Source organism: Ambystoma mexicanum, chromosome 6p, assembly GCF_040938575.1.
Source record: "Ambystoma mexicanum isolate Mex_15411 chromosome 6p, UKY_AmexF1_1, whole genome shotgun sequence".
Taxonomy (NCBI): domain Eukaryota; kingdom Metazoa; phylum Chordata; class Amphibia; order Caudata; family Ambystomatidae; genus Ambystoma; species Ambystoma mexicanum.
Window position 1 is genome coordinate 1,458,539,409 of NC_090935.1, and position 20,622 is coordinate 1,458,560,030.

The 20,622-nt window shown below is 46.7% G+C and overlaps 1 protein-coding gene across 1 annotated transcript in view; it reads left to right on the top strand.

Moving 5' to 3' along the window:
• Positions 1-3,276: 3,276 nt before the first annotated feature.
• The window catches only part of LOC138510530 (zinc finger protein 614-like), a 183,706-nt gene continuing 166,360 nt past the window's right edge, over positions 3,277-20,622 (top strand). Inside the window, exon 1 of the mRNA XM_069626254.1 lies at positions 3,277-3,451. Within this exon, the coding sequence (XP_069482355.1) occupies positions 3,425-3,451 (27 nt within the window). The 5' untranslated portion in view covers positions 3,277-3,424. The remainder of the gene's footprint in view (positions 3,452-20,622) is intronic.

The following is a 20,622-nucleotide window of genomic DNA, read 5'->3' on the forward strand; positions in this document are numbered from 1 at the left end:
AGCCCTAACAGAGACCTTAAACATAGGAACTCTATCCGCTTTTCACTACCTCCAAATTAAAGGAGTCCTGACGAGGGAGGTGTGGAAGGATAAACTGACCAGAGAACTCACCCCATTTGAAAAAATGTTAGACTCCAAGACTGACAGGAAGGGACTGATCTCGATAATGTATAAGCTGTTATTGGAGGGTGGTACTGGCTCGACACACACTCTCCGAACACGATGGGAGAACGACATGGGGATTGAAATTGTAGACGAAATATGGGACAAAATGTGCTCCATGGCCACAACCACCTCTATTTCAAGCCAATACAAATTGCACTCCATCAAGCTCCTCCACCGCTGGCAATACGACCCACACAGATTATCAAAGATGTATCAAACATCATCCCCCCACTGTTGGCGCGAATGTGGTCAAATAGCTGATTACTGGCATATGTGGTGGGACTGCCCTAGGGTCCAGATTTTTTGGGATGAGGTGCTGGGCTGGATAAGACACACGGACGGGATCCAGAGAGCCCTGACCCCGCAACTGGTGCTATTTAGTCTGGAGGCGGAGGATGGCGAATGGACGAAGGTCCAAGGAGTAGTCCCCCACTTACTACTTGCGGCGAGGGCATTGATAGCGACAAAATGGAAATCATTGTTGACCCCGAGTAAGAAAGAATGGATTAATGTCGCTTTAAACCTTTGCACGATGGAAAAGATAACGGCATCACTCCATGGTAGAGCGTCACAATGCGAACTGTTATGGTCCGAATTTCTGAGCGCACACACGTCCACTCCAGAACCAACCCACAGCGAAGATGGCTCTCTGCCCTGAGGAAACCGGACCAGATCGTCCTCCTCCTCTAGGGATAACCCCACCGCCACTTTGCCACAGATCCTCCCCCATGCCACTAGACACAACCATTCCAGGCCTGTAACCACACCCCCCTCATGAACGCCCCCACGGCAGAACTCAAATGACCTAGCCCTGACCCACAACATACACCTTGACCAACGATGCAAAAACCACCAAATGACCAGTCTTCCATTCCGGGGGGGAGGGGGGAGGGGGTATCGACATTACATCTGTTGGGGGAAGAGAGATGACGTATCTGTGTATACTCTTGGTTCCCCTGTGTTCTTCTGTTACTGTATGCTCTATAATTGCACTTTCCTATTACCAGGAAGAACCTGATCTGAACAGGTACTCGTTATTTCAAATGATATTTTCAGTTTCTACTTCTCTGTTCATGTACAATGTCTATTTTGAAAACTTAATAAAAACAAATTTAAAAAAAAAAAAAAAAAACCCTTCAATCCTGTGTCTTCTCCTACTCTGCCCAGATGGCGATACGTTACGTCCCTAGCTGGCATTGATATTTCTTCCTCTGGGAACCATTCTAGCAAAGGTACTATGGCTTCCAAATACTTTTTTAGCAGATAGTTCCCTGAAAGACATTTTGAGATTGGCTGATGATTCCACCTTTAAGGAGTTTTATTTTAAACCGGCCATGCCTGTCTCGAAGACAGTAGTTAACATGCTTTAAACATGCAAAATTGCAGCCTCTGTGTCTTGACCTAAAATAGTAATTTTCTTAGCGAGCTGTGTACGAAAATCATAATTATAATAAAGGCAATGGAGGTGTAGATTTTCCAACTCTTTTACCCTCCCTTCTCAATTTCTGATTTCATTAAATCCTAGCTAATTTGCTGCATTACCATGATGATGGTCAAGGAGAAGTTTGTGTTTATCTACATTGGTGGAGCTACACCAATTCATCCCAAGACACAACAGAACATCAACGAGGAAGTGATCCGGCAGTTCAACATATTTATAGACTACTAGCAAAAAGTACTGTTCTTTGAACAGTTTCTGTAGACATACATGATAACACTCATCAATTGTTGAAAATCAATTATCCTGTAGGTCGCTGTTCCGATTCGCTTATCGCTTGAAATGCTTTGCTCTCTGAAGTAAACTGCACTGAGAATGTGTGCATGTGGCTGCCTGACATACCCCGGAGAAGATGTTTGGGGGAGGACAGAGTTGGTGTGTTGCTGCATACTGGGACCTTCTGTGCTCTTTTTGCACCTGTTGCCTCAGCCTGATGTGGTGCAGTTTGTTGCGGTACAAATAACCTAGAAACCGTGCATCCTATATATATATATATATATATACATATATATATATATATATACGGCCTTGAAATGTAGTTTTCTTTGTTCCCAGAGTCGAGAGCGGTCCTTCTACGACCACATTGGTGTTTCGCCGATGTGGTGGCCTTAAAAGATGACAGGACGCCTGGGGTGCTTCAAACTGTATTTAATGGGGAGTTACAAAAGGCGGATATCTTATTGTCTATGCATGGGGGAGAAGCAGTACTCACAATTGCAGCCAGGGGCCTCCCATTTACTTCACTGGAGGCAGGGTGTGCACATTGATGGCACGCTGTAGGCTGCCAGGGCACCCAAGAGGCCTCCTATGGCATTGGATTTACGCTCCTGGAAGCCAAGCTCCATAGCCCTTGGTGACCTGTAGTCATGAGGTCCCCTTATCAGGAGCAGCGCTCGAGCGGACCGCTTCACTGGTGCTCCGCCAACGTTCTGCTGGGAGCGCGGGTCCTCGAGATCTCATGAGATCGCGCTCCCTCCACAGCTGATTTCAGGCAAAGTCTCCTGTGTGAACGGGCTGAGATCCAGGGAAAGGGCTGGGGCGTCCAAATGTCATGTCGCCAGTAACGTCCGGAGTGTCCTAACAGGTCACTATGCAAAATGTGGTGTAGATTGGTGGAACGATTTGGAATTATATGAGGAACGTACAGACAAACAAATGTTCTGTTTTATATACATATAGAGAGATTAGTTACAGCACACATGTGGGCACTTACAGGGTGCTTTTCTTGTATGTTTTGCTTTCAAGTTAACCCTTTAATCTTTGCTGCTGGCACTTTCAGTAAATTAGTTAATGCAAAATGTATACCTTCGTTGTCTTTATTAAAATTATGATTTTTGTACACATTTATCTAAGAAAATCGCAATTATGCGCGTTTTTAAAAGAGCCCTTTTGGTCAAGTGCACTCCCGAAATAAACATAGGATTTGGGGAAGGGAGCGGCGGCTTTCAGAAATCATCTTCCAATTAAAAAACACAAATGTAACCAGAATTATTCAAATGAGTCTGCTAAAATAGCATTTTTGTCCATATGCTGTGTGTTTTACATAAGCACTGTTCTTGAATCGACGTCTCCGTGGGCTATGCATTAAAGGTGCTCTCTGAGCATGTGCCGTGTTTGGAAGTATCTCGAGTCTTGTGCATGCGCAGTGGCAGTGGATATCCGGAAAGGAGGTGAAAGATAATCAAACACTCACTGTGCATCCTACTTGTGGCAGGTTTCTGTGCTTTAACCTGGATTCTTAAAAAAAAAAACTCCAAAAAGATGATGTCCCAGCAAGATTCCGATAAGGTGAGTCATTCCCCAAATGCCGCCTGGGTGTTTTGTGGGAGCACCCCTTGTAAACTGTAGACAAAAGATGTGACGTTCAGAGGATGCAATGGGAGACAACGGGTCGTTCAGCGGACTCAGAAGAAGGGGTGTGGGGTCAAAGGGGATACCGTCGCTGTCTGAAACTACGCTTCCAATGTACAGGTGTGCCGTTTCGACAGGTCACTCTCCCCAAAAAGTAATAGTTCGCACCCCCCGTCGGAACATAAACCACCCGGTTGCCATTAAAATGAGTAGCAATCTCTTGTATAACAGTAACTCGTGGTAGTTGACGCGCTGCGTAATAAGCGTCACCAATTTGCTGCCTAATTCTTGCTGAAATGGATGCTTACGTTTTCCGCAAATCTTCGTTAACTAGATGAATACATTATGCCATTTAAGAAAGTCTCCCTTTTCTAATGTGGTATCGCCGCAATCAATTATTTAACCCTTGGCGGTCTGACACATGTTGTTGTAAGAGGTATTAATGGGGGGGGCGGTCGCTCGAATTACTCATATGCCACTGACACTATAGCCTTTCAACTCTCTTGTCCAGTCTCCCCCATTCATGGTATCCACCATTTTACCGCATTTTTTGCCGAATGTTTCGGACAGGTGTGGGTTAAGGGGATATTTTAAATGGAAGTGTAGGGTGTGGGCAGTGGAGGTGGACATAATAAAGGGCAACAGGGGGATTTAATCCACTTAAATTGAAATGGCCACACTCTTGTACTAGATGCCCACCACCCCCTTTCAAACTGCCTCGTCCACTGAAACTTGCTCCATTCACTTTTTTAAAAAAAAAACTTTATTTTTGGTTTGCATGTCACATCTCACTCGCTGCAGTTCTCATCTACATAACAAGTATATATATTTTCACAGTAATAACCCTCATCCCCCTTCGATTTCGTACATCAGGTGTGTATATTCGCATATGTGCATAGTGTAAAATTACATTTGGGTAACAGCTTGGTAAGTTGTATCATTCGTTCATTAGCTGTCTGAGTTTTCCATGTCTGATGGGGCATCGTCTATGTATGCTCTGAACAAGGTCCAAAGGTCTTTTGGTTTGCAAGGTGCAGGCACCATTCCTACATAGTTTTCTTCACATTCATTTACGTAAGTCAAGGCTGTGAGGAATTGTTCTATGGTTGGGGCATGGCTGCTCTTCCATTTCTGAAGGATGCATTTCTTTGCTACTGCGCAGGCGACATTAAATAGTCTCCTCGTTTTTTCTGGGACCTTTCCGATGTCGCCGAACAGGTATTTTGGAGGGTTGAGGTGTGCAGGGATTTGTGTAATTTCCTCCAGGATATTTGCCACTGCACACCAGAATCCAGCTATCTGGGGACAGGCCCAATACATGTGGAAAGAGTCCGCACAGGGAATATGGCATTTCGGCAGCTGTCAGACATAGTGTTATAAAACTTTGCCATTTTTGCTGGAGTAAAGTGTAGCTTATTCAGGATCTTGAATTGTATTAGTCTTAGGCCTGCGTTTAGTGAGACCTTCTTAGAAAGGAGGCAGTATCTGGACCATTTCCCCATCTCAATTGTTATGCCCATGTCCTTTTCCCACGACGTCTTAATGTTGTTCAGTGATTTTGTGTGTGTTTGGACTATATTGTATAGTTTGGATACCACGGTGCCCGCCTGTGAATACAATGACTGGTAACATGCATGTTCGGGGGGGTTCATCTGGGAATGTTGGCCACCGTTTCTTGAACGCCGCTTTTATACGGTGGAATTGTAGAGTGATCAGTTGGTTTCTCCCTACCGTATCTGCAAAATCTTCTGGGGTTACGAATTTACCATTTGGAAACATAGTTTTCATTTTAAGTTCATATTCTGGGATCCAGTTTTTCTGTATGCCGATATCGTATGTTGGTTTAATACCTGGGAAGTTCCAGAGCGGGGCCTGGGAATCATAGGGGGTATTTATGCGGAGCCGCTTGCTAATTGCGGCCCATGCTGCTACTGTGCAGGAAGCAGGATCGAACTTGCAGTCGTCTTTATGTGATTTTACAAATATTATGGATCTCAGGTCAGTTGGGCGGACCGAATGTCGCTCGATAGATATATGTGGTGTTCTGTCTACTTAGCATAATGTGCCTGTGCCACATGATAATACAGCTCAAAGTCGGGTCGGCGAAGCCTCCCATTTCGTAGGGTTCAACCAACTTGTCCCATTTCATCTTGTTTCCTCCTCCGTTCCACACGAAAGAGGTAGCCATGGACCGCAGATTGTCAAAGAAGGGTATGCCCGGCCATATAGGTACATTACAAAAAATGTATAGGAGCTTAGGGAGTACTGTCATCTTAAGTACCGCAATACGGCCAGCGAGGGATATGGGGAGTCTAGTCCAAATTTGAAGATTGGAGTAAATCGTTTGTAGTGTGGATTCGTAGATGTCTATATAGAGGGAAGTTTTGTCTCGGGAGACCAGGATTCCCAGATACCTAATATAGTCGGGAGCCAAAGATAAACCATGGGTGTGTGTGCGTGTGACAAGTAGTAGCTCGTGTTAACGGGAAGTTTCGGATTTGGCGGTGTTGATTTTGTACCGAGTGTGTGGTGAAGTCGTTTCTCATGGCCAATATAGGGGATGGGTTCTTTTCTGGTTCCCGAATATATAGCAGTGCGTCGTCTGCATTTAGTGAGATGGCTTGGTATACACCGGCCATTTTTATACCCCTCAGTTCTTGCTTGGCTCTAGTTGCAGCCGCCACAGGTTCTAACGTAAGGGCAAAGAGGATGGGGGAGAAGGGGCATCCCTGCCTGGTACCTCTGCGTAAAGTGAAATGGCTGGATAAGGTTCGGTTGGTTAGAACTCTGGCTTTGGGTGAGGAGTTAAGAAGTTTGACACACCCTATCAGGTATGGGCCAAATCCAAATTTGTGAAGGACCTCGAACATATACTGCCATGAAACCGAGTCGAACGCTTTCTCAGCGTCCAGTGATATGGCTGCTGCTTGTGCCTCCGGCTTGATCTGTGCCAGGATGCTAAATAGCCTGCGCAAGTTTAGGGCCGTGGATCTCGTTGGAATGAAACCGCACTGATCGGGATGTATTATGGTAGTCATTCTGGGAAACAGTCGAGTGGCCAGTACCTTTGCATACATTTTGGCGTCTGTATTAATCAAGGACAGGGGGCGGAGGAACGTTCATGGGGTGGGCATCTGGGTTTCAGCAGCACCGTTATGACTGCATATGACATTGTGTCTGGGAGTGAGCCAGCATTCATAGCCTCTTCCCATACAAGAGTTAGTATCGGGGCGAGTATTGAGGAGTATGCCTTGTATAGGTCAGCATTCAGACCGTGAGGCCCCGGAGTTTTGCCCGCTGCTAATGATTTAATCGCCTCAGCAATTTCATCGCTCGTTATTCACTGTTCAAGGGCCCAGTTGTCTTCTAATGATAGCCTAGGGAGAGCGATCTTACTCAAGTATGTCTTTATATCGTCTTGTGTGCATCTGTCGTGGTTGGCATAGAGGTTGTTATAGTATTCTGCAAACTCAGTGTTTATTTCTTCCTCCCCGTGTACGACTATTCCCTCATCTGTCAGGATGCTTGTGATTGGGGTATGGTTATATATCGTTTCGTAGTATGCGTGCCAGGTGGTGTCCTGCTCTTTTGCCCTCCCCGTATCTACGTGCCCTGATTGGGATGGCCATGTATTGTTGTTCTTTGGTTGCTAAGTCGTTGAAAGTTTGGGGGTGTGAGTTAATATCGGCCAGCATGTGCTTGTCGTGAGTTATACTGGAGTCAGTCTCAAGTGCTTTCAGGAGTGTTTCAGTAATATCCAATTCAGTTCTAACGGATCTAAGGAGACCAGTCGTTTTGGACATCAAGTTGCCCCGCACCCATACCTTAAATGTTTCCCATACGGTTGCCCAATTGTCCACGGAACCTTTGTTCAGTTGGAAGAATTCCTCCATCTTGGTGAGTCGTGCCTCTACTACATTCGGGTCTTTTATTATGTTGGGGGGCATCCTCCATCGCTGTGCTGGGCGTTTGATATCGGGAAACGATACTTCGAGTATGACCGGGGAATGGTCCGAGAGTGTGCGAGGAAGGATTTCGCAGCACTCGATTGAGTTGATCAGAGGGGACGAGATGAGCCAGTAATCTATTCTGGATTCAGTGTTGTGGGCTGAGGAATAGAACGTGTATTGTCTATCTGTTGGATGGATCCCTCTCCAGGCATTGGTCAAGAGGTTAGTTCCTCTTGAGCTTGGCGTATAACGTTAGCTACTTTAGTGAGAGGTCTAGGTTTACTTGAGGACTCTCTAATGTGGTATCAAGGATAGTGTTGAGGTCCCCTCCCCACAAGACCCAAACGTCCGCTGTCGGGCCAATTTCATCAACGTGATGGATGTAAAACTCCGGGTCGTCCAGATTTGGACAGTATGTGTTGACCAATATGAGTTTTTTGCCTGCCACGGTACCCCAGATCACGACATATCTACCTTGTTGGTCAATTTCACTTTTTTCGGTGGAGAACCCCAGTGAGGGGTGTATTAACGTGATGCCACCTCTGTTCTGGGAGGAATATTCAGTGTAATGTCTATTGTTGCCCCATTGTCGTAAGATACTCTCGCTGGTACCTTTTTAATGCATGAGTTTCTTGGAACATGGCGATGTGTGGATGGTGCCTGTTAATATGCGCCCCTGCTTTGCTGGCTTTCACTCTATTGTTTAACCCACGAATGTTCCAAGTAAGCATTTTGAGTTTTAGCCCCATGGATGGTCTTGTTTTCTGCGCCATTTCCGTGAATCATAATAAAGCTTGGAAGGGTGGGATTTCTCATAGAGGAGGGCAGCGAGTGGACCAGTGAGTGCAATTTTAACGGAAAACAAACCAGTTGAACTTTGTGCCTGATGCCCAACTGGGGCCTTCTGAGGCAACAACATTGTTCTTGAACAATAGAACAGTCCTGTGTTACCTGTACCCACCCCCACCCACACCATCATACCCAACTAGATGATGATCCCTTATTACTAACTTGTGGATATTCCCAAAGAAGGGGACGAGTGCGGCAACTCCGCTTCGTAGTCGAGCGCATCTCATCCGGCTGCATTCAAGGATGGTTGGTGGGTTGCTTCCTTTCTCTGCTTTACTTACAACATTTCCGGTAACAAACAGGAGTCAGATAGAACTGTGGTTGGTCCTTCACAGGCTGCTACAGATCGGTATTGAGGCTTCCATATAGGCCAGAGCCGCTGTAGGAGTTTCAAAGAAGTGCGCTCGTCCACCGTGTTGTATGCGAAGCTTTGCCGGAAAAAGAAGGGCGTAGGGGACCTGTCTTAGCCGCAGCAGGCGCTTGATGGTCTCGTAAGATCGTCTTTAGACTCCTGCAGAGAAGTCCGGATACATGTGAATATTGTCATTGCCAAACCTCAGGGATCCCTTCTCTCTTGCCAGCTTTAGGATGGCGTCCCTATCCCTGTAATTCAGCAGTTTGACAATAACCGTACGGGGAGGGGCCCCTGGCCTGGGCAGTGGAGTGAGAGAGCGATGTTCTCGCTCAACCAGATGCTGAGGTGAGAATGCATCTTCCCCAAGGAGGAACTTCAAGGGGTTTTCGATTCGAATTTCCATTAGGCCTTTGCAGAAGGTTTCCGAAAGGCCGACTATTCGGATGTTGTTCCGTCTTGATCTAGATTCCAAATCGTCACACTTCTCTCAGAGTTTATTAATTTCCCCTCTTAGGAGTGATATATCATAAGTGTTTTGTCGAGTTGAGTCTTCGTTCGCACCAATTCTGTTTTCAGTCTCTGTGATTCTGGCACTTTTTTTGTCCACTCGGGCTTTGAGGGAGCCTATTGTTGAAACAATGCCTTCGAGCTTGACATTGCTTGCCAGGAACCCATTTTGTACCGTGGTTAATAGGTGATCAAATTTCGTGTCTTCCGTCGCTGAGGATGAGGCAGGTGGCAGTGGGATCTGGCTTTCGGGAGGCGACTGTGAGCTTGTAAAGGAATCCATAGGTCCTGTATTTCTGCTTTTGACCACATTTTTTCCAGGCATTGTTGGAGTGTTTATGCAGCCTGTGCCAATTAATATGGTAAGGATGTTTGAGGAGGTGAGGTCGGAGACGGTTCGGGAGGGATGTGGAGCCAGCCGGGGTCCAGGTGGTCAATAGTGTGTCTGCGATGCCGGTTATCTTGCAGTAATGCTCTCCGTAGTTTTCACGGGCCAATGCTCTTCAAAGCTGGGCTGCCCGGGTTTTCATGGTGTGGCAGGGTGGCAGCAGGTTCAGAGTTGCCCGGGCTAAAGTATGGAGTACTCCAGAGGGAGTCGACAGTGCTTGCCTGGGTCTATGTCAAGGTATACCTGACTTGGGCCACAAGAAATATGCTGAGTGGACTGTGTCTTCCCACGTTTGTATGAGTTCCAGAACTGCGTTGTTCCTGGGTAGGAGTGTGCTATCTGTGTGTTCTGCTGTGGGATGTTTTACTGAAATTGGGGTGCAGGCCAGCCCTCAGTCAGGAGTACTAAGGGGTAAGTTTATTCCAGGCCCGTAGTTTACCGTCCAGGGTTATATGGTCAGGCTCCCCTGGGGGATGGTAGCAGTGGTTACGCTGTGGCCTCGAATGTGCCCATGGGTTCCTATCTGCTGTTTTCGTGTGTGACTAGGACCAAGGGGGCATGGACTCTCCCCTTCCACCTCTCAGCGATTAAATCGGGTGCGGCGTATCGTGCAGAAGCCCCTCTTCCCTGGTGCTGGTCCCTGCAATCCGACTGCGTGCGACAGTTCAATTCCCAATCTGTTGCTGTGCATGGGCCCCCCCTCTCCTCCGTACCCTCCTGCCAACCGGCTCAGGATCGCTGTTAATTACGCCCAACCCGGGCTGCTGGACCATCGCCAGAGGTATGTTCCGGTATGCAGTGGGGCCCCGGACCATGTGTCGTGACCCGTTGTTTATTTGTTCATGTCGGCCTCCGCCCCGATTGTGAAGGAGTAGGGGGTGCTCTGCTGATCAACGCAGCAGCGTTGACTACTCCTTTCCCCGTGTCGCGAAGTGCCGCTGCCGTCCCAGTCTCCGGCAGCGCGCCGTACGCGGCAGAGGCAGTATTCCGGAGAAGAGCAGGTATGTCCCGGCTCCGGGCAACAGGGGCGGGGGAGCCGGGGGAGAGTCCCGCTCAGCTCACAATACGCAGGGGTGTATGTGCAGCATGCCGCACAAAGCAAGTCGGGGTGCAGGATATCCTAGAGTATGGGTGCGGTATCGTTCTGCATCTGCCGCCCGCCAACACCGCTCCGCCCACGACAGGGCCCGGATGCGTCCAGGAGCAGCGGCTCTCACATGGATTCCTATGGAGCCAAGGAGTGGCTCGGGTCTTTCACCTCTAGACCCGCTTCAGTTTCTTAGTGTAGAATGTCCGCAAGTAGGGTATTATTTAATCAGGATTCATGCCGGAGAAGAGCTCTATACTCAAGAGTCTGCTCCATTCACTTTTAACCCTTAGTACTGGGTGGCAGTCCATGGGCCGTCTCCATCAGTGCTGGGGGCACCCAGCATAATCTTTAATTACTGTTGTTCCAGGCTGGCTCACGGGCCATCCCGATGGTTGCTGTGGGCACCCATGCACCTACAGTTACCATGGTCATACGGCTGACACCAGTTTCTGGGAGCTGCTGGGATCGCAACTTGCCCGTGTTCACACAAAATGGCAGTGGCCTGGGGGTCCAATGTTACAGATGCTGATCTGGGGACACCCAGATCAGTGGTGGTCGCAGTACCGTGGTCACACAGCTTCAGTCTGCAGACCAGGGTAGCAGGGCCGTGATCACATGGCATCAGCCTGCAGAGCCAATTAACAAGACAGAAGTGCCATTCCTGGAGTCTGGCGGTGTGCCTGCTGAGGCTCCTTTTATTGACAGTCTGTCATGACATGGTCATGACACATATTCTTAAAAGTGCAACACCACACTGGGTTACCAGTAGACACCTAAGGGCACAGGCACCAAGGGCTTTGTTTGTGACTCATTAGACAGGTCCTCCAGTGCCAAAGTGCTGTCTATGATGGCAGCAGCAGTCCCATCCTCGGGGCCTTATTTGAAATGGGGCACTGTGCCTTGGGGGACTACTATGACTCAAAAGGAAAGTTTAGCTAATTCAAATGATCATTTGGGCTTTATTCCCCGCCTACGCCCACTGGCTGCCTTTCTTTGCTCTGCTGTGCAGATGCCAATAAACATGTCTCCAGGTACCCACCAGCGCTTTAGTATTTTACCATAGAAGGAAGCCGCAAGGTGGGGCGATGCTATGCACATATTCTTTAAAGAAGCATCCGTCTTTGCACGCTAAAGGCTGTTTGACTTTAAATGAATATACTTGACATCCAAAGGCAGAGACCTTTTTAAAAAGTTGTAACTTATCACAGATATGTGTTCCCCTACTTCCAGCTCTTTGGCGGGAGGCAGTGAATATGCTTGGAGATTAATGCATTTCAAGGTGAGGCTAATGTTATGCCCCTTAAATGATCTGTGCACCGCAGAGCTGCTTCAGACAAGGTTTTCCCAGCTGTATACAAAAGGGCACACAAACAATTATTTTGGAATGGGTCCCCATGCACCTTCAGCCGGCCCTGATAATATCAGTCTGGCAGGGTAGATTGGGTGGGGGCTGCACGCAAGGGGTCTTTCGTTAGTGAGCGGCCATTGGTGGATAAGCGGGAGGAAGCAATGGAGAATCTTTGAGCTTGGGGAGAAGGGTCACCTGAGTCCAAATGGCAGCAACTGAGGTGGTGGCCTGAGGGGCCCTTAACGAATAATAATGGCAGTCCCTGACGTATGGCATGCTGGGCTTGCCTTGGCCATTAGTCCCCATGCTGTATGGATTGGTCCCCCTGTCTCATCCACTGCTCGCAATGTCTCATTCACTTGTGGCGGTGCCCAGTTCACTGTAAAGCATGCCTCATTCACTGCTGTGTTCACTGGTCCCCTTGCCTCATTCACACTCATGTGTTGCATTTTCTGTTCTCCTTCACAGCCTTGCACACCTCATTCACTGCTCAATTAACTGGACACCCTGACTCATTCGTCGGTCACTAGGCTTTATTCATTTATTTTCCTTAACTTCTCATTCCTTTTTTCATATGCTCACATGCTTTATTCTCTACTTGTTCCCATGCCCATTGGTCCCCCTGCCCCTCTCACTGGTCAACCTGCCTCTCTCACTGGTCCCCATTAAAAACTGGTTACACCACCTCATTAGCGCATCACCATGCATTCACTTTTCCCACTGCTTTCTTCACTGGTCTCCATGTATTGCTCCTTTGGGACCCTGCCTTGTTTACTCGTCTCGCTGCCATGTTTGCTGATGCCTACTTACGGGCTACCAAACTGACTGGTGACTGCACCCAGTCACTCGACACCTTGCTTGATTCACTGACCACAAAGCTCCATGTACTGGTCCTGCTGCCTTGCCTCACTGGTTACTGTCGTGTACTCCTCAGCAGCTCTGCCTCCCTCAATGGTCATGATGCCTCCCTCCACTTCTTCACTGGTGACCATGCCACTCTAAGCGGCCACTGTGACTCACTTATTAGTCACTGTGCCTCAAATTCATTGATAACCCTAAATCCAATATACTGGTAATTGTGCCTTTCACTGCTGCTCAACTTGCCTTCTATGGTGCCGGTGAATCCCTCATAACGCATTTTTGTCAATGCCTGAAATATTTGTGAATTTACATTAATAGTGGGATGTTTAATATAGTGCAACAGAGATTATTTTAATTTCACATGTAATTGAAAATGCAATATTATCATCGAAATATAATATTTTCATGATTGTGCGAGATCACCTGTGGCACACACACTCTAGAGAAATGCCACACAAAGCCAGTGCAGAACGGGAAGTCTTTTTTTCCATGTCCAGAAACATGAGATGCGGCCTGTGAGGTAGAAGATGGACAGAGAAGGCAGTGAGAAGGGAGACGGAGAAGGCCAAGGAGGATGGTGATGAGGCGAAAGGGAGTCGTAGCTGAGATGTCCTGCAGAAGGCATGGAGACGCTGTGAAAAGGCCACATATACAAAAAGCAATGGCATGTGTTGGATCCAGAGCCGTATGCATTAGCAAGGATGAGACATGGAGCAGGTCCATGAATAAGGGGAAGGACATTCCACAGTGAGTGTCTCTAGAGCAATAGGTTGTGGTAGAATGATAGGCCCTGCATCCAGCTCGACGCACTGAAGGGGATAATCGAGAGGAAGGCCATGGGACAGTCAGTCATCAGAGGCAAACCTCAGAAAGGTTGTTGAAGTAACTGATTGAGAGGAGCGAGGCGTCTACCGGGTTAGCTGGGAAGTGGAGGGTGCGTTTACCTAGGTGCTGGGGAGGACCTATTCTTTAACGAGGAGGATCTGAAGCTCCTTCTTGAAATATAGAAGCGGGGGGGGGAGTTGGGTCTAGTGTTGACAGGAAGTAGGTTCAGAAATGTGGAGGTATAGACCAAAAAAATCCTGTCTTTTGGTTCTTTTCTTCCTGCACTAGCAGAGTTAGTCTGCACATCTACCTTCTGGTGGCCCGCAGGTCTCGAGAGCTGCTGCGCTTCTGCAGCAGGATTTGAAAGGTGATCTGTGCAAGCATCAGAAGCCAGTGGAGTTTGATAAGGTTCGGGGGTGGGGGGAGGCTGTGTTTCAAATTTGCAAAATCCTTATGTCCTGCTGCAGCATGTCAGGCACATCACAAGGATGCCAGGGTGGCCACCGGAAAGCCTTCAAAGAGAGCATTGCCACCATCTAGGTGGGAGAGGGCCAAGGCTTGGACAGCAGATCTGAAGTTCCTTGCTTTTATGAAGAGCTTGATTTTCCACCGAAGGGAAAGTTGGTACTAAATCATTTGTGTCTTCCTTGCTATGCGCTCCTGAAGTAGAGCGGTCTGTGGATGTAGAACCTACGGGACTGAGTGCATGTGGTCAACTGGGGTGCAAAGTCCTGTAAGCTCATAGCGGAGAGCCAGGTCTGGATGTCAGGGTGTTCAAGCTGCCTATGATGGTGCACACCACCAGAGAAGAGCCAGACGCTGGTTCAATGACCGCAAACCCTTGGAGGAAGACTGGTGAACTCAGATACAGGATAAGTTGTGGTTAGCCGTCTGAGAAAGGCTGCCTGCAGGCATAATCCCCATGCATGGAGCAACAATCGGTCGCGGAATGGAAGTTTGAAGGCCCCCACGGTTGACCAGGCTGCTGCAAGAGGTTGAGAAGGCTCAGATGCAGATGCCAGTTCTGGTGAAGGAGTTAGTTTGGCTGCAGTGTCTGGTCCTGGAGTAGGGTCTGGAACCTGAGTGCCTAGACATGGCTGGTGGCAATGGGATAGATTAAATAGCAATTAATGAAAAAACTATTTTATTTGAGGATTAACAAATATTCATGGCATTTGTAGCATAGACAGTAAAAAAAAAAGTGCAAGAGAAACATTTTCTTAAAAACAACATGCTAGAAAATGTATCTGCATGATTAAAGTGCATAGCGTTTTACAGTGCATAACATGGGCAAGACAAATCACATATAACACAATAAACAACCATCTCTCTATTAAACTGCATACATTGTTGTAGATAAATCTCAAAACACTTGATCTTTAAAGTGCGTACCACATTGTAGATGGATCACAAAAATGACCACAAAAAGACATCAAATTATATACTTAGAAAAAGGACAGAAATTATTCTGAACACTGAAATTGAGAAAAAGTGGACAGAAATAATATTTATTACTAGGAAAAAGTACCCGTACTCTGCACAGTTTCTGTAGACCGACATAACACACATCAATTGTTGAAAATCAATGACCCTGTAGGTCGCTGTTCCGAGTCGCTTAGCGCTTGATCAGCTTTGCACTCTGAAGTAAACTACGCTGAGAATGGGAATGTGTGGCTGACTGACATACCCCGGAGTGGAGGGGAGGTGAGAGTTGGCATGCTGCAGCATACTTGTACCTTCTGTGCGCTCTGCCCACCTGTCGCCTCACCTCACTTTGGCACGGTGCAGTGCGTTGTGGCGTGTTGCGGTGCAAAGATCTCTGAAACTGTGCATTCTAGGCCCTTGAAACCTGGTTTTCTCTTTGAGTTTTGTTCCTCGCGTCGAGACGCTTAAAATTAGTTTTGTCTGGTCCTTCTATGACCACATTGATGTTTCTCTGATTTCAGGCTGCCGCCTCATGTGTGAAGGGGCTGAAATCCGGGGAAAGGGGTGGGCTGTCCAAGTGTCATGTAGCCAGTAATGTCCGGAGGGTTGTAACCAGAGGTGGACTGACCTATAGGGAACTCTAGAAATTTCCCTTTAGGCCTGTGCACCCTGGGCCTCTTTTGTGTGGCATTTGCAAATGTTCCCATAGGAAAATGGTTGGGCTTGCTGAAAATGTGTACTTTGGGGCCACTTTGAAAATTATTTTCAGTGCCTCTTTTGGTTCCGAGTCCACCCTTGGTTGTAACAGGTAACTATGCAAAATGCGACGCATATTGGTGGAACAGTGTGGAATTGTATAAGGAACAAACTAACACTTTCAAATTTGTATATGGCTATGATAATTTGTGGTGGCTCCAAGAGTTTTGAATTTTGAACACAAAATATTGTGCAAAATTATTCATTGTTACAATTTTCAGGTTGTTTAATGTTATGATAAGCACCGAGCTGGAGGAGGGGTTGGGAGAATATGCTAATGAACGTCCCTGCTTCTCCTGTGGGCTTTCCCTCTGCAGCCTAGGCGTCCCTAAATCCCAGGTTTCCCAAATAGCTGGTAATGAGTGCCTAAAGGCAACAGCCTTGTCTATCTGCCTCCATCCTGGGATTTACTAGAGATGCCTTATCCTAACACTTTCTAGAATTGTCAGTGTGGCTTGATGTCAGGAGTCTGGCTGGAGAGCACAGGGCAACCGCTATCGCTCTGAGTATGCACTGTAGAAACGTGGTACCTACCAAGGTGATCTGAGTTGAAACAGGTTTTCGCAGGAACGGCAGGGGCAGGAGCTGACTGTAAGCAAAGAGAAACAGAGAAAGGAAAGGCAAGCAAATATACAGAGCAACACAGATTGATCAGAATAAAGTGTACACTAGAATATGACAAAGGGTCTCCAGGGATTAGGTTAAGCCCTTGGGATACAACACGGACACAGAGCAACACAGGTTTGATCCCCGGGTCTGCGATTAGAAACCTCTGGGTATTAAGCGTGTTATAAATAACCTATCATATCATATCATACAGTAGCGCCATGAACTAGGCGTGCCAAAGAGACTGTTGTAAATATACTAAGGCAGGTAAGACTCAACGGACTAGCCAAAGGCACCAGAAGTCTTTCCCTTATCCGATCTGAACGGAGAGCAAACCAGGGGTCACAATAAACGGATACCGAGCAGAGGCACAACAGGGGAACAAGATGTTATACAGGCGGAAAGCAGCATTTAAAGAAATAACCAGGTACAGGACATGTAGAGAAACAAAGTACAAAGCAGAGACTGGAAAGTCAGGACACACCAGGCAATAGGCTCAGACAAGACAGGTTGCTGCCAACTCGACAAATACAAGGGGTTCAGGAAACTCGCTGCACTTAAGAGTAGGCACTTAAACTATGGATGGTAGTCTAGTAATTTAGGCAAACCAGAAACAAACGGAAAAGCTCAATACTGGAGGTTGCTGCTAACTCAGCAAATTCATGGCATTGAGTAACAGGAGCAAATGACAGTAAAGCAAGAGACTGGGATTGCAGAGAGAAAGCGATAAAACGGCATAGGCAGAAACAGGAAGAGTCTGTGAAGCAGAAATGCTTACAGAAAAGAGGGTGTTTGCAGAAAGGCAGCAAAGATACTGGTATAGAACTAGATATCCTTAACAGCAAAACAGCAATGGAGTTATAACAGCAGCTACGGCAGGCAGGGTTCAGAAGTCAAAAGCAGGATTTCAAGCAAAGGATCAAAAACGGGCAGGCTGTAAAAGCAGGGTGGAAAAGTGGCTGCAAAGTGGCTACAGCAAACAGGATTCAGAAACCTAAAGCAGGATTCAGAAAAGGTTCTGAAACTGAAGACAAGCATGAACCTACAGTGGAAGAAGTTGACGGGACAATTGCTGCTTTTCAAAGTGAGCTTAAGAAAGCCCTCCAAGCCCACAGCCCAACAGGGTGGAGCTGAATGCAGTCTCAGGCAGCTGTGTTCAATGAAGCCCAGTGTCAGTAGCCTGCAGCAGTGGATTGTCATTAAGGTCTTGCGGCAACCTAGCCTGCAGTAGCTTGGCACAGGCAAATGCAACCAGGACCTCTTCAGCTCCTCTCAACTTGCTGCAAACAAATGTACTTAGTATGCCTCCTCCAGCCCTCTGCCTCCTGGACAGCATACATGTACCAGAATGCATCTACTGGTTTAACCCAAAACCCGGAATGGGACATGAAATTAGATTGGTCCAAAACTGCAGCAGTAAAACAAGTAAATTAATGAAAAGGCAGTTTGTAGTTTTTAACTTTGCATTTATTTATCTATTTATGTATTTATTTAATTTTATTGATTTAAAATATTTGACATCACAAAATAAAAAATAACATAAATAAAAAATAACACATTGAACTTTGTCATTTCTCCCCAAATTAACCTCCTCCCTTTTGTCCCCAAGTCTAAACATTACGCAATCATTTTTTGTTGTGTATAGAACATACAATATTAGGGCTAGCCGTCTCTTAATTACTCATTAGTGTCTTTTAGTCTCTCTTCTATGACGGCCAGGAAGGAGGTCAATGGTATAATTAGTTTCATGTCCAAGCCGTTCCACATACTCTGCCACCACTCATCAGCGCATGCCGACTGATGGTCGTCGTGCCATCGTCCCAAGTGAATTGATCTTACATCTTTCAACGCTGCACAAGAAAGAACTAAATGTCTAAGGGACTCCGGCTCCTTTTTGCACAACCGACAAATGGGATTTAGACCTGCATTGCACGCCCAGTGACAGATTCTATCTTTGGTTTTCATTGCATTTAGCCTGAATAGCATAAATGATCTTCTAGCTTTCGGATTCGGAAAGCGAGTCAGATATTTTTGATGGATACCATACCCTCTTGCTTCAGCGGGAGAATCTTTCATCGCGTATGCGTCAATACGTTCAGTACAGGTATTTATCCAAACAGCACGCCATAATGTCAATTTGGCTGCCATTGGATTTGTGTGAAGAGTTTTCAAGTTGATGTTATTCATTGCTAAAAGATCTTCACATCATTTTACCCATTGCGAAAGGATATCTGGTCCTTTAGATGAAGCATGATGGAAAATCTGGAATTGGAGTATTCGTTCCTCTGCTCTTGTTTTCCGAAACAATGTGAGCTGATTCCAGCATATCCTGGCGTGCAATGAGATTAGAGCTAATTCATATCTTATACACGCTGATGAAATTCCGGGCGGTAAGCTTAAGGACTTAGTCCAGAACATGTGTTCTAGTGAGGCCCAGTGAGTTGACGGGCAGCCAAAAGCATTTTCCGCACCGTAGGCCAGGATCGGCACCACTTTTTGTTCATAGAAGTTGCGAAGTGGTTGCATTGAGAACAAGCCCTCCTCCACCTGTTGATCAATTAGGGAGTCCGGGGGGGACACTCTGGTGGTAGGGATTGATTTTAAGTGTGTGGGCGAGGGTGAAGGCGTTGAATCAGTAAGCATTGGAGCCCTTGGAGCCTGGCTCGCCTTCTCGTGACCTGAGGGTTCAAACACCTCTCCCATCAGCTCCGTAGCTAAATCTACAGCTAGAAATTCTGATGACTCTGTTTGGTCATGAGCTGATCCACAGGAAAAATATTGACTCTGCTGTTTGGTTCTCGATCGTTTTTCATGCATTACATCAGAGTTAGCGGCCCTTTTCATTTGGGCTCTAGTTCTGGAAATTTGAAATGACGACTAAGTTAGATGGGTCCATGACTTCCCAATGCAACAGTCTGTTCCTTACTCCTCTCGCCAAACAGCAAACAGCGGTATCCTCAGCCCTTTGCACTCAGGGCTTAGCGCCACAAGGGCGGAAGAGGCGGCCTTAAATACCAGTTAGCCTGAGTCAGGTGACCAAGTGAGTCAGGCAAATAAAGGCACAGGCACACGCACCTCTCTTTTCCTCTTCTTAAAGTTCTTCGTCTCCTCCTCAATGGAAAGTAACGCTCGCCACAGCAAACAGCGGTATCCTCAGCCCTTTGCACTCAGGGCTTAGCGCCACAAGGGCGGAAGAGGCGGCCTTAAATACCAGTTAGCCTGAATCAGGTGACCAAGTGAGTCAGGCAAATAAAGGCACAGGCACACGCACCTCTCTTTTCCTCTTCTTAAAGTTCTTAGTCTCCTCCTCAATGGAAAGTAATGCTCGCCACAGCAAACAGCGGTATCCTCAGCCCTTTGCACTCAGGGCTTAGCGCCACAAGGGCGGAAGAGGCGGCCTTAAATATCAGTTAGCCTGAGTCAGGTGACCAAGTGAGTCAGGCAAATAAAGGCACAGGCACACGCACCTCTCTTTTCCTCTTCTTAAAGTTCTTAGTCTCCTCCTCAATGGAAAGTAATGCTCGCCACAGCAAACAGCGGTATCCTCAGCCCTTTGCACTCAGGGCTTAGCAATTAGCTTTGCAATTATGGCATAAACAGAGTCTCTGAATGTGCGCATGTAGCATTTCTGGGTCGTAGAAGGGTAGTATCCTGACACTTGATGGGGAAAAGTGATTATCTTGGATGCTCTGGTACCTTGCATTCCATAGCTTAATCCCGCCCCCTCACCAAAGGCTGTCTAAATGACCTTTCTGAGCACCTGGCAGGCTTACAATTAGACAGCAATATTTGTGCATGCCTACCTACTGGGTGAATCTATCAATGCTTATTACCCTTGTAGGTATGATAAACATTAGATGCTATAAATATGTTCCTTACACAGTTTTAACACTAACCAAAAAGAGTTCAGTTACAGTGTAGTGTTTTTTATACTCGTAAATAGAAACACATTAATAATGGTCTCACTCTCTTGTTTAGCATTTATGTATATCTATTGTAGGGATAATATAGGAATATTAAAAATAGAATAGTCAAATGATATCTAGTTCCTAATATTAGCAATAAAGATGTAGAGTAAATACCCAACATCCAACGCTTCTAGTCACTTCTAAAATGTAAAGATTACAATAACCATTTTGGCCCAGTAA